General features: G+C 37.3%; 1 protein-coding gene across 2 annotated transcripts; it reads left to right on the plus strand.

The window, feature by feature from the left end:
• The first annotated feature begins 248 nt into the window (after window positions 1–248).
• NDUFS1 (NADH dehydrogenase (ubiquinone) Fe-S protein 1, 75kDa (NADH-coenzyme Q reductase)) lies at window positions 249–13,957 on the plus strand. Of its 2 annotated transcripts, XM_010077309.1 has the most exons (18): window positions 249–312; window positions 553–644; window positions 2,090–2,197; window positions 3,373–3,449; window positions 3,535–3,616; window positions 3,721–3,851; window positions 4,569–4,754; window positions 5,221–5,355; window positions 5,733–5,847; window positions 6,851–6,996; window positions 7,597–7,725; window positions 8,914–9,043; window positions 9,513–9,673; window positions 11,221–11,375; window positions 11,972–12,147; window positions 12,879–13,013; window positions 13,211–13,283; window positions 13,598–13,957. In XM_010077309.1, the coding sequence occupies exons 1-18, from the start codon at window positions 249–251 to the stop codon at window positions 13,687–13,689; spliced, it is 2,187 nt and encodes a 728-aa protein (XP_010075611.1). In that variant the 3' UTR covers window positions 13,690–13,957. The 2 variants fall into 2 exon arrangements, with proteins under 2 accessions (XP_010075611.1, XP_010075612.1); XM_010077310.1 differs by lacking the exon at window positions 2,090–2,197 and having other exon boundaries at window positions 13,598–13,943.
• The last annotated feature ends 760 nt before the right edge of the window (window positions 13,958–14,717 follow it).

The raw sequence follows: 14,717 nt of genomic DNA on the forward strand, positions 1-14,717 counted from the left end.
CGGGTCAGTGGCTTGAACTGAGCTGCCGGCCGCTCATCACCGCGACCCTCACCGTTCGTGCTGGAAGTTGACATACACGAATGTGAAGTGCTGTAAGAAGAGACCCGTATCTTGCGGTCTAAGACAGTAGCTTTTTATTCCTCCACACTATAGGCGTGTAGGTACTTTTTTGCAGCGGGTGTAGAAGCTGTCAGCAAACATCTGAACTGATAAAAACTCGGTGCTCTTTTCTCTCTTACCAAAGCACCATGCTTCGACTGCCTGCTCTCCGCAAGACCTTGGCGGGGGTTGCCCAGTCCTCCAGAGTGTGTGGTAAGTGTCCCTAGTTTATGTGCGTGCTGTATATGGTGATACAGTTCATGCATGTGTAATTGAGCAAGTGAAGGGCGTGTGTGTGTACTTCGTTTGCAGCTCTGGAATTCTGTGTTGCACTGTTTCTAGAACTGGAATTCTATCAGTGCTGTATAACTGTAACATAAGGAGCATGGGGTCTGGTAGTTTGCATCTAGCACTAAATGAAAGTTTCTTTTTTTCTTTTTCCATGTCTCTTAGGGCGTACAACCGCTACAGCAGCCAGCAATCAAATAGAGGTGTTTGTGGATGGTCATCCTGTATTGGTGAACCCAGGAACCACAGTACTTCAGGTGTGGGGAGTGGCATGCTGACTTTTTTTGGACTCCCCATCTCACTTCTTGGCAGCATGTTCTTTATAGCAAAAAAAAAAAAACAACCCTTTGCATTGTTTTTCACAGTTCTTCAGGGGTGTTTTCATTGACTGGGATGCAGTTTCACATGACAGAAATCTTTTGGGCAGGTCAGTGTTTGGAAAAAAAGCATCTGCCATCATTGCCTGAAAGAAGATGCATGGAGCATGAATCCCAACTGAAGAAGCTTATGTAATGCAGTAACAGGCTCTGATAAATTCTGGTTGAAATTCTAGCTCTGAACTCTAGGTGACCTGGTAGTCTTTCAGAACCTGTTAATTTTGCATCTTGTTAAAGTGGTGTCTCAGGTAAATGAGGGATTGTCTCCTTTTGGTTATTAGTTCTGATTCAGAATGTTGATCCTTCAGTGCTTTTATTCCTCTTGGTGTGGGAAGAAGTGGAACCTGTATCTCCCAGCTCATACTCAGCATTGTTGCTTTTCAGGCAAAATGTCAAGCAGATCTTTTTCCAGTCTAACTTATTTTTAAGAAGTCATTAAATGGAGGCATAGTATATATAGTGAGTTAGAACATTACAGTACCTAGTGCTTTTTTCAAAATATAGCCCTTAATCTCTGGACGCAAGTTACTAATTTATTCAGGCATTAGAATGCCCCCAGCAGGAGTCTAGTGTAAAATTTTCTTAAGTGTTATTTTAATTAGTTTTTTAGTTTTGCTTACATGTGGTTATTTCTTGTAGAAATATCAGAAAAATTAGATCTTCTTAATTTTTTTTTCTTGAATTCAGTGGTATTTTTTCTGGCAGGCCTAGCTAGTGCTATAGCGTAGATCCCATCAGCTGTGGGGATTTTATGCAGGAAAGTCTGTCTTTATGTGCTCTCTGGAAATCTGTAATCTCTGTCCTATATCTTCTGCAGACATGTCATGACATAATGTTTTAATTTAGAGTTCTTCTGAAGTTGAAGATTGACTATTCTCCAGTGCCTTTATAGGGAGTATCTGTTTGTTGAATTCTCAGAAATTCTCATGCCCATTGTTGTTTTGTTTATATTTTTCAAATTTTCCTTTTATGCACTTTTTATAAAAAAAGAGTGCGTGCTCTCTTTAAAAAATTATTTTTATTGCTATTGTCCTATCTATTGTAGAGAATTTTCTCTATTCTTGGGGGAAAGAATGAAAGAGAGGTCAGTTCTCATTTCTTCAATCACTTTCAAATTTTGGAAAAATATAATTGTAATTGATAACCTGACATGTTTCTACTTGATCACAATTTTTTAATTTATGATCACTTCTTAAGAAGAAAGCTCAAATGCACTGTATTCCTGAGCAGTAACACTGTTATTCTTTGAAAAGCTGAATAACATTTTATGAGGTGGAACTGGGAGGTCTAACTAAGATTTAAATTTTTTTTTTGTTTCTTCATAGGCCTGTGAAAAGGCTGGAATTCAGATACCTCGTTTTTGTTACCATGATCGTCTCTCTGTTGCTGGAAACTGTAGGATGTGTCTTGTAGAAATAGAGAAAGCTCCAAAGGTAACGCATGTGTTTCATACGAATTGCAGTTTTCTGCTGTGCCTAGGGCCTAGTTTAAATCTTGTAAATAATTGTTTGTACTATCATTAGCACACAAATTGTTGTCATTCAGTTGCTCAAAGCAGTTTTTTCACTTCTCCCCACTGGACCATAGTGATTGCCTGTGGTCAAAGTCAGTTCTCAGGTTCTTATGGATTATCTTGCTCCCGAACATGAGCATGGGACAGCAGTGTGTTTTCAGTCAGATATATTTTTATGTCCTGTAATTCAGGCTTCAACTGCACATTTTCAGCTGATACTACACAAATAGTAAACTTCAGATACTGTATGAATTCAGCTGTAGGATTAGTGTCTGTAAGTTTGTTCTAGCTCAGCAGAGATTGAAATTACTTATTAGTTTATATTTTAATGCATTATGTACCATTGATGTCTGCTGTAAAGTAGTGGTTGACCTCAGGATTGAGCATTGTCTTCAGCAATATTAAGAAATCTGTGCAGATAGTTGAGGCATTCTTTTGGAGTTCAGTCTTGGATTACATGTTTATATCACACATAAAACTCTTTAGCTCACCTCAATTTGAATTGCATAGTTTTGAGCTTTACATCTCAGGAAATGTTGGGTTATCACTAAAGGTGAAATTCATGATGGTCTGTCTCATTATGTGATTTAAAAGTAGGAGCAGTTAGTTTTCTGAGCAGGAGTTCTTGTTAATCTTGTAATAATCTCGTGAATAATTTTATTCCAAGACTCTGTATAGGTTTTTTCCAAATTAATGTCTTGTAAATTATGCATACTGGGAACTTCAGTTCTGGAGGCTTTCCAGATCTCTGCTGAATCTGTTTGGTTTGCCTTATATCTATTACAACTGACTGTCTTCTTGCTATGACTACTTGAACGGGAACCTGAAAGTGTAAAATTTTCAACTTTAAAAATAAATAAATCATAACTAATTTAACCTTTTTATATAGCAGATTATTAGTGAGTATGGCTTCTAGTGACTTTATTGGTTAGATTTTCTTCTTCCTTTTCCTTGCAGATACCTTTTATTTCTACATCATGCTAAATTAATAAGATATGCCTATATAAGAATTTGGGGGGAGGGAGAGGTTGGGGTTTGTGCCCACACTGAGAAGAAATACGTTGTGTTCATGCTTGCCTTTTATGACGATTGCAGCCAGTTGCTGCTTGTGCCATGCCAGTTATGAAGGGCTGGAACATACTGACAAACTCTGAGAAGTCCAGGAAAGCAAGGTACCTTTTTTTAGCCTCCTGTAGCTGGGTAGTTGTACTATCTGCTAAATGATATATGGTTAACATTAGTTTCTGAACCCAACAGAGAGGGTGTAATGGAGTTCCTGCTGGCAAATCACCCATTGGACTGTCCTATCTGTGATCAAGGTGGAGAATGTGATCTACAGGTAGAACGTCTAATTAATTGTGTAGACTTATGCATTAATACTTGTCTTAGGTGAAACTGTGCTTTCCAGCAGCTTGCATATGTGTTTTCTGTTGTTTGTTCTAGGATCAATCAATGATGTTTGGCAGTGATAGGAGCAGATTTAGAGAGGGGAAACGTGCTGTGGAGGACAAGAACATTGGCCCATTAGTCAAAACAATCATGACTCGGTGTATACAGTGCACTCGATGTATCAGGTAATGTCCTTTATTTTTCACTGGAGAGAGTACTGAGCAGGCATATTTATGACAGTTTGTTACTCATGAAAGACACATCATGAGAGGCAGGCAATTTTTTTTAAAATTTATTTTCTGACTGTGCTTAAGGATTGTTTTTTTTTCTGGTAGGGACTGATAGCTGGTTTCCCAGAGCTACCAGACAGCTGTCATACAGGAAATAGAGAGAGATGGGCAAAACACAACAGTTAAATCAGAATTCCACAGGGTGGAACTGGTCCCATGATGTAGTGCCAGAATGGACTTTAAAACATTAAGGGATTTCCTCAGCAAGAGCCTCTTGTAGCTGTATTTATGCTGTTCTGTAGTCCTGAGTTTCAGTACCAGCTAACTTGAGCCAGATGGAAAGGAATACAATGTACTTGCTTAGTTCTAGAAAGAACTTGTTAGTTAGGACTAATCTTGGGACTCGGACTGTGAAATTCAATGAACACTGAACTGCTCTGGTTTTTGATTTAACTCCATCTGGTTTCTGTAGCCCCATCTGAATGAAGTTCTGCAGATGTATAGTCCTGCATGTGATGGCACTGACTAATGTATCTAAACAACTATTTTCTTCTCAGGTGTATGAACTAAGGCTAATGTTTTATCTTAAGAAGAAGAGATAAGGGTTGAAAAATGTGCTGTGTCGCTATTGTACATTCCAGATTTGTTTTTAATTCTTTTTGCATCTGCCAGGTTTGCTAGTGAGGTTGCAGGGGTAGATGACTTGGGAACAACCGGAAGAGGAAATGATATGCAAGTTGGTACTTACGTTGAAAAAATGTTCATGTCTGAGTTATCAGGAAATATTATTGATATCTGCCCAGTTGGTGCTCTTACCTCCAAGCCATATGCCTTTACTGCACGCCCATGGGAGACAAGGTATGTATCTTAACTCATACTGCAGGTGCAACTTTCTCTATTTCTATCATACACTCAATCTTAGAATATGTCCATCTGTGATACCAAGGGATTTCTCTTATTTTTATTCTCTGCGTTTTTGTTCTGACTTTCCATAGACTGAATCTAACCCAAATTCTGTTACAGACTCACAGCTCATTCAAGAAAAGGAAGAATGTTACAGTTTGTGGACTATTCTTCCCTTAATGTTACTATAAAATGTTTTGGGACTTGTAGGATGTGCTGATTGCTCAGTAAAAAAATGTGTATAAAGGAAATTCATTAACTCAGTAATTGTTGAGGATATTATTTAAAATACCTTGTGAATCTAAGCTCTTATATCTAAAACTAAACCTACAGCACTTCATTTTTTTTGTTTTTTGTTTGTTATGCAGTCTGTTGCTGCTTTTGTATAGAAAACTGAAAATGGTTTATTTGTTCTAAACAGGAAGGTAGAGTCAATTGATGTTCTTGATGCAGTTGGAAGTAACATTGTAGTGAGCACAAGGACTGGAGAAGTGATGAGAATTTTGCCAAGACTGCATGAAGATATCAACGAGGAATGGATATCTGACAAAACAAGGTGTGTGGGAAGGTTTTTGTACCCACGTGTGCAGAACTAGAAGTGTGGACAGTAGCGCTGACTCCTGTATTCCACTGTTAATATTGTACAGCTATAGTGAAGAATAATTGGTAAACCATGTTTTTAATAGTATAATTGAAGTTACAGAGTTTTCTGATATTTTCATTTTTGTAGCTTTTTTTACAGTAACTTTGTAATTTTAATCACAGATTTTTTTTGTTTGTTTTGTAGAAGGATAAGTTAAACTTTCAGGGTAAACTTGTGCTTCACTTTTCTAATTATTGCAGGCTGTTAGAAAACTCAGTCTTAGCAAATATTTAGTATACACAATTATCTTTGTCTTTTGCTCTTTAATAATTTTAGCGGTGTTCATTTAGGTTTGCTTATGATGGTCTGAAGCGCCAGAGACTTACTCAGCCAATGATCAAAAATGAGAAAGGACTGTTTGTTTATGTCTCATGGGAGGATGCTTTAACTCATGTTGCTGGTGTGGTAAGAATGATTCTCAATATATGCAGTGTAAAATTAATGCCTATAGCTGGACATATTAAGATTATTAATAGGAAAACAGTCATAAAGAAGAGGGATTTTTTGTTTAAGGTTAGAGGGGAGCATTTGACTTCTAAACAATTGTATTTCCACTTACATTTCTTCTTTTGAATATTATTTCATATTTCATGGACTAGACCATCTGAAGAACTTTGTCTTATCATGATTTCATTTGGGGCATTGGGAGAGAAATTACTTTTATTTAAATAGGAAACTAAACTGTTCCTTTAGAAATCTAGGAGGAAGCAACTTTCCTGAATTACTCTGATCTATCTGAAGACTTCTTTAAATTTATTTGAACTGTGCTGTCACCACTTTTGCCATCAAAGCCATTAGTTCTGTATTACTTATATTTGAATTGTGCTTGCCTCAGTGCTTTCTCTGTGCAGTGATTGATTCTGCTGCTCAAATGAAGTGCTGCACAATTGCTCTGGATTTTGATTAAAAATTTTATGTGGGATGAAGTAGAATTGAATAACTGTAATTGTACTTTCCTCAAGGATGTTTTTGCCCATGGTGCAGTAACAGGGTTTGTTACAAAAGCTATTGCTTCTCAGAAAATACCTTTAAGTTGAGTTTACTGCCTGAGCTTGTGTTATGGAGGTTTGTATTCTGTCTGCACTGTCGCTTCATTAAAATAAAAGCATTCATCAATCTTCCTCTCCTCACCACACCAAATGAGAATTAGCCGCATCTGAGCAATAACCCAAGTGGAAGAAACTTGCATAGAATACAGAGAGCTGTTCTTTGCTTATCATGAGTTCTGAAGCAGCTGGAGTTGCTTCCTTGCACGAGTTGGACACTGCTGATCAGTTTGTGCTACTCCAGGCTAGGAGATAGCACGGCTGGCTTTGGCACGTCCTAGTGTAACAAACATTTACCTGGGCCAAATGGGAATTTATTTCAATGCTTTTTTTGCTTATGTTTATACCTTCACTGTCTCCAGCTACAGGCTGTCAAAGGTAACGAAGTAGCAGCAATTGTAGGAGGACTGGTGGATGCAGAAGCGCTAATAGCTCTGAAGGACTTACTGAATAGAGTGAATAGCGATATGCTCTGCACTGAAGAGGTCTTCCCTACTGCCGGAGCTGGGTAAGAGTTCAGGCAATGCTGTAATTAGTATGTTAAACTTTCTGCTCTGCAAATCATCTCATGATAAGTTTCTGAAATTACTAAGGATAGCAGTTTCTGATGCCTTAGCAGGTTTTCTTTGAATTTACAATATTTATGCAGAGTGTTTATGGATTGGGAGATAAAATGTAGTCTCTACTACAGCAAGAGTTGCATGCTTCGCTGTATGTTGAGGCTGCTGCAGTTTAACAGTAGGCTACTGAAAGCCAGTTACACTCTGTTTTAAGTTGGATAATTTACTCTATTTGTGTTGCAAAAACTATAGTACAATTATGACCTTGTAAATTCTGTAATAGCAGATGAAATTTGTGAAGGCTGACAATAATTGTAAATGTAGGAAATACCCACACTGTAATTTGTTTAATGTTTTGCTGTCTCATACTTGCAAAAGAGAGAGGCTCTTTCTTTTATTTGTGTTAGTAATTTGGATTGAGAAATCTCTTCTTTTCCTTTTTCTTCCTGAGATAAAAAAAGTATTTTGAGCATCTAGAATCTTTACCACATCTTCCTTCCTTCTCTTTACTGAATTCTCATTCTCTTTCTTAAATGTTTTTGTTATAGCACAGATTTACGCTCCAACTACCTGCTTAATACCAAGATTGCTGGAGTGGAGGAGGCAGATGTCCTGCTTCTGGTTGGCACCAATCCACGCTTTGAGGCACCACTTTTTAATGCTAGAATTCGAAAGAGGTTTGTATTCCTTGGTGGTGAAAAAGCATGCACATCCATCTGGATTTGATACAATACTCGGGTGGAGCTGCAGGCAGTAAATTGATGGACTCGCTGGATTTAACTCACCTTTTAGTAAAGGGAATGGTGACATATGTGTAAAAAAAAGGATCTCTTCTCCCTATAGTGTATAGCTATGGTTTGTTCATTCTCGCTTTGACAATTTATGTAAGTCCATATACTCAGACACTTATTCCTTTGTTACATTACACAGACACCTCGGATATTCTGTCTTACAGAAATTTATTAAAGCATATTTCTTAAATAATTATTTTCAGCATCAGTTTGCTGCTTTTTGTATTGTTGTAATAATTAAACTTGCTGATTTTAGAAGTAGTCATTCAAGTTTAACATCTTCTTTGGCAAATAATATGGCTTTCCCAAACTTTTGAGTGTAGCTAACTCAACTTTAACAAGATATGTCAGCAGGAGACAACTGAGGTTAATAAAAGCCTTGTCCTTCCTAACGCTGGCATCTTCCAAAAGAGATAATTTTTAAAAATAGTGGCCTTAAAATTTTGAGAGGAAAAAATGCAATGAAAGTTATGAATGATTCATACGGTTTTTAATGTCTGTGCTATGAGAAGCTGCAAAAAAGGAAAAATTTCTAATGAGCTTAATTTTTCTGTGTTTGTTAAGAAATAAGTGTATTTCTAAAACTTAGAGCACTGTCAAATTCAGAATTATTTCCTCCTACAAATTACTTTAACTTCAATTCTGAAGTGACTAAAAGTTAAGTTAAGCTAAATAAACTCAATTGTAATTGCAGGTGTGGGGTTTTTTTTGTTTGGTTTGGTTTTGCCTAACACTGGAAAAGATGCTTTAAAGTTGCAGGACCTAATTTTGTGCAACCTTTTTTCCACTCTACTGGCCCAAGTTTGAGAGGACAAGGGGATTGAGTTATGAACTTCCTATGTGAGGTGTGTTGCTGCATTGGTCCCAGAATGTACATGGAGAAATAGTCCTTAGCTTGTTTAACAGTTAGAATAATGCTAAACTGCTTGTTACCAGAACAATGAATGCCATTTAAATTCCTTTGAAAGAATTCGCATCCTATTTCAAGTTACTGCTAAAATTATAATTTGTGGCATTGACTGAGTAAAAGTCTGTGTTTCTTTGATTTTTATAAAATGTTTCCTGTGTTTTCAGCTGGCTTCACAATGACTTGCAAGTGGCCCTTGTTGGCTCTCCTGTGAATTTGACCTACACATATAATCATCTAGGAGAGACCCCACAGATACTCCAGGACATTGCTTCTGGAAAACATGCATTCTCCAAGGTACGCACAACTTAAGAGTGCAACTGTTAAATTTCAGATGTATTGAATAATAATTTGAATTCTCCCCAGAGAGATTTGAAGAGAAGTACCATCTTGCACATGGGGTTATTTGCTTTTAGTCACATGTGGAGATGAGATAGTGATTAGTGTGCACCAAGTACATGTGAACTGTTTAATATATTTGGGCACATAGAACTTTGCAGTGCAGGAAACTCCTGAAATATTTATTGATATAAAACAGGCTATTTCAGCCACTGCTGTTCCCACTTAAGTGTCTGGTTATCAAGAATATCGTTCTGTGTGGAGAAGGTAGCATACTGCTTATAGCAGTTTCTCTTGGCTTTATCTCTAAATGAAGCAACGACCATTTCAGAACCATAGCTTTGCATTATGGGATTTGTTACATTATCTGCACCAAGAATGGTCTTCAGAGCCTTGGTATGAACTTCTTGGTTCTTTACTTGCACAGGTCCTCGACCAGGCCAAGAAGCCGATGGTGGTGGTAGGTAGTGCAGCACTGCAGCGCAGCGATGGAGCAGCTATCCATGCTGCTGTTTCCACCATTGCACAGAATGCCAGGACTAAGAGCGGTGTTGGTTCAGATTGGAAAGTCATGAACATTCTCCACAGGTTTGCTTTAAAACTTTTTTGGGAGCCACTTTCATTCATGCTGGGTCTACACAAGTTACCACAATGTATGTGTGCAGATTTCTGTGTGTGCACACAAGCAGCTTATTAGGTTAGGGAATATAAAAAATAGAAGTACTAACTAGTAAAATAAAAATGGGTTCCTTGACCTGGAAAACTTTTCGGGCTCTGCATGAGATTTTATTAATCTATTATATTTAAATGTAGAATTGAAAGTTTAAATTTAGAGGTATAGAATACAGGAGAGCTTAGTAACATACTACAGTGGTCAGTAGAATGTATAGCAAACCAGTGTCACTTGATAAATTATTGCTTTATATCTAGAGGAAGAAAAAAAAGTCAAGAGTATTGAAATAATGGGGTTTCTTATAATACTACTTTTACTTTTCAGTTTCTTAACTGAATAGTTAATAGAAAAGTTTCAAAGCTTTTCATTTTAGGGCTTTTGATCTTAGTTATTTGGTTTATCGAGATATTATTTGTTTTAATAGGCAAGCTTCTCTTCAGACAGTCCTTTTGTTCTAAAACTCCGTCTGTCAAATTGACAACTTGTGTAAAGGAAAAATAATTTCAACAAATGTAGTGGTGCTCAGATTGAAAGACTCAACAAAAGCAGCTTAATTGATGTAAATCTAGTATAGCAAGAGCGGGGCTTGGCCCTCTGAAGGAAACTGGAATATAAAATCCTGCTGTTCAAACTGAAACCGTTTGAAAACACTGATGAGTTTAAAGAACACTCGTGATACCTTTTTTTACATGTGGTTTGTCAGTCTCTCATATTATTGACTTTCATGCTTTTGGTGCCGCATCATCTCTACCTTAAGTTTAAACAGCAGCTTAACAACTTACTGGAACTTATATGTCTGACTATATCCGACAAACATGAGTAACATTGAAAGATCTGTGTTCTACAGAGAGGATATTTTTTTCTTTTAAATATAATTGTAAGTCTGGCACCTGATTTTCCAGGATTATGCAAAACTGTTTCTTTGGAAAAGAAAAAGACTGCCAGAAAATTAGAATTCTTATTTCTTTCTTTTAAAAGTATTTTTATATGTGAATAAACAAATAGTGATGAAATAGTGGTTTTAAGTCTTGGATGCTTCAGGGTAGCTGACGGTCCAGTAGCTGGTCTTTCATCTTCCATGTGAGTGCCCTAAATTAAAGGCCTATTGAGTTCAGTTCGTAGCTGAAGTATGGACCTTGATGTTCCAGATGACAAGTGAACTGCCTGCCAGTAGGCCCTGACCTGGAATGTCTACTTTTATTTTGCTCTTCCATCTTAAATAGGTGAGATTCCCTGTGAAAACTTCAAATGGCTTCAGTTTGTCAAAATGCAAAACCAGACTCATATTCTGTCAAATACTCTGTCAAAATTTTCACCTGCCTTTATGCTTCATTTTTGTCCTGTTACTGTTAGAGACCTCTTATGTCCCTCCAAAATGTTTAGTCAAAAAAAGAAGTGTGTTCTGATGGGAGAGGGAGAATTCTGAAATAACTTTTAAGTCGTAACATGTTTGTTCCTGCAGGGTTGCAAGCCAGGTAGCTGCTTTGGATCTGGGTTTCAAACCAGGAGTGGAGGCAATTAGGAAAAATCCTCCCAAAGCATTGTACCTCTTGGGAGCAGATTCAGGTTGTATAACACGTCAGGATTTGCCAAAGGACTGTTTTATCATCTATCAAGGTAATTAGTAGATGTAAATTAAGAAATGTTGCAATTTAATAGCTGTAGAGAAAACCTGAACAGTGGCATATTCTTATAAACGTATCCGACCCTTTGATAAATTTTAGCCTTTATTTTCTGCTAAGAAGTTGAACTTCTAACACTGAGGAACTGATTACCTATTTCTGAGGTAAAAATGAGAAACTGTTGATGAGTAATAAGGGGATATAAACCAGTGTGGTCTTCTGGAGCATAACTTCAAACCTGGAAGACAAAACAGTGTTGCTTCCTAGCTGTTCCATCATATCAAAACACGGTGTTCTCTTACTTCACTAAGCATCCTTGTTCCAGGAGACCCCCAATGATGTGTAGCTATAGAGACTCAACTACCATTTACTACTGCTTGTAGTCTGTTAATTTTCCCCAAAGTATTAGGCAAGTAAGACCTCAGAGCAGTCAGCCTAATAGGCTTTATATTACTGGTTAAGTGACAGTTAGAAACTCCTTTTTTCTGGGAACACAGAAATTCTGTCTTGTGTTAGTAAAGCATTTCTTTTTATTTTGACTTACCTATGTCTTACATGGTTGTATACTGTTTCCTCTTTCCATGTGTTTAGGACATCACGGGGATGTGGGAGCTCCAATGGCTGACATTATTCTGCCAGGAGCAGCATATACAGAGAAGGCAGCCACATACGTGAATACTGAGGGTAGGGCCCAGCAGACAAGAGTGGCAGTAACACCTCCCGGGATGGCACGGGAAGACTGGAAAATTATTAGAGCTGTCTCTGAGGTACTGTTGCTGTTACAAATTTCTTCTAATAAAAGTGTACTGAGAGGTTAAGTTCCTTTTATATTGAAAAGTGTTTCCAAAAAGAGGTACATTTTCAGCGTAATACATGACTGTAGTCTTAAGAAGTCGTGTTTTGTATTGAATCCTTTGTTAATTCTGTGAGTTAAATCATATTGTTTCCCTTTTAAGGAGAGCACTAATATTGTAGCTGCTGTATGCTATTGGAATGCATAATGGCTGAAGCTTTGTCTGCAAATTCTGCTGATGTTTATGAAGTGCTTTAGAGGAAACTAGTGGGAGGATGCAGTTGCTTGCCTTTGAGAAAGAAAACAGCATGAACTCTGAGGACAGGATCTGGTGTCCTTAGATAAGGTCAAATACATGCTTACTAGTCACTGGGAACAAGATGCACTGATAATTGCATCAATTTGATCACATTTGGTGGTAAGCTAGGGCAAGTACAAGTGACATCTGTATGGAAGGAGAAAAGTACTTTTTCTTTTTTTTTCCTTTGTGTAGCAAACAGGACAGCCTAGTTTTTCTAACTGGAGGCATCAGAAGTTAAAACAATACTGTGACTTTGCTTCAGTTTGTACGTTATAACTGCCTGTGTTTTCAGGAATGTAGATATTTTCTTGATTTACTTTAGGTATGTTAATGAATTGGTAGTCTAAACCACTATGTATTAAATCCCTAGACTTGATGGCATTTCTTTCTGTGAAATCTCTTAGTTGGCTGGTATGACCTTGCCTTATGAGAACCTTGATCAAATACGGAAGCGCTTAGAAGAAGTATCTCCTAATCTGGTTCGATATGATGATGTGGAAGAGGCTAACTACTTCAAGCAGGCAAATGAATTGTCACAGGTAACCAAAACTGAAGCATATGGATATGATTTACTGCTGTTACATAGCTTGGTGCTTTTTAAAGAAGGGGCCTGCTTCACGTGTAGTACTACAAGCATTCTTTGACCTGCACTGAATGCAGAGTTCACTGAACAAATGCTTTGGTAACAAGTTCCTATCATAAAGCTGACTTTTTTCTTTTTCCTTTCCTGACACAGTTAGTGAAGCAACAGCTGCTTGCTGATCCTCTTGTTCCACCTCAACTCACAATAAAAGACTTTTATATGACAGGTACGTATGGTATGGCCTTTCCATTCTGAAATCAGCAATGCATTTTACTTAGCTTTACAGTAAGATTCTCATGAAGCATTTAAACCTTTCCACTAAGATACGCAGGATTTGAGTCTTTTGAAGAAACAATTTTCCAGTAAAACAATTTGGCATTTGCTTAAAGCACAGCCTATTGGACTGTATTTTCAACTAAGGAATTTTCTTTACCGTCTTTGTATCCAGTCCCGTACTAAGTATCTTTTAAAATGTGTCTGTGTACAATTTTGAAAATGAACAGTTGTAACACACTGACGTGTTTGGATTTTTTTTTTCAGATTCTATCAGTAGAGCATCCCAGACAATGGCCAAGTGTGTGAAAGCTGTTGTTGAAGGTGCTCATGCAGTAGAAGAGCCAGCCAGCTGCTAGAGACTAATCAGACTGCTTACCACCTCCATCCAAGTATTTGTTGCAGTTAACTGCTGTGACTCTTTTTTTTTTTTTTTTTTTTCAAATCTATTTGCTAGGTTGTATTCTTCTTCATTCACATTTTCATCAGTTCAAATAGTCCCATAATACTATAGGATGATGTTGTGTCTGAGAGAACATGAAGCACTCAACTCATTGTACCCAGAGGGAGAGTACATGATGATTGTATACAAATAAATTATAGTACCAAAAAATCCATTACCTATGTAATTCCTATGTCTCACACTTCTTGCATGAAAATAATTCAGTAAGCAACTCAGTCTTGATTTGCTAGGAACAAGTTTACATGGGAAAAAATATTAGATTGTAACCTTCTTCCGGAGTATCCAAATATCTTAATTGTAAGCACTGGTGAGAGTGTGAACGTGCTACTTTTGTAATGCACTTACACAGCAAGTTGCCCCTCTTTTGAGTCAAGCATACCCGGCTTAAGTCAGTGTTCAGACCTACCACTCCTCTAGATATTTGTATGTTTCTCCATTTTGTTTCAGTTGAGAATCTACTCAGGGAGGAAATAAAAATGATTTTGTGAAAAAGAAAAGCAATTTTCACACAGCTTCCTCAGAGTGAGCCACTTTAAATATTTAGCAAAAAGATAAAGGTCTTTACCTACACCAGTTCAAATACAGAAAAGATCTGAGAGCAGTTTCTCTGTGCACCGATCTTTTTATAGCAAAGTGGGGGAAGGGGTGGTGTGGGGTGTGTTTTGGTTTTGTTTTTTTAAGCTTTAGAATGACTTAAGAACAGTGACTCTCTCCCCTATTATGTTGGTTAATGTAAGTTTGGAAGAACTTGCGTAGCTTCCTCTTCAACAGGCTACTAGGGTAATAAGGTTTAGAGTAATCCTTCCAGGAATCATGCAAATGGAACAGTATCATAAAGCCATCACTTCCAACTTTATTTAAAAAAAAAAAAATAAATTTTGCTTGAGGAAAAGGTCCATTTTCCAGTGTAGAGTAATACTGAGT

This window comes from Pterocles gutturalis, unplaced genomic scaffold (assembly GCF_000699245.1).
Source record: "Pterocles gutturalis isolate BGI_N339 unplaced genomic scaffold, ASM69924v1 Scaffold35793, whole genome shotgun sequence".
Lineage (NCBI taxonomy): Eukaryota > Metazoa > Chordata > Aves > Pterocliformes > Pteroclidae > Pterocles > Pterocles gutturalis.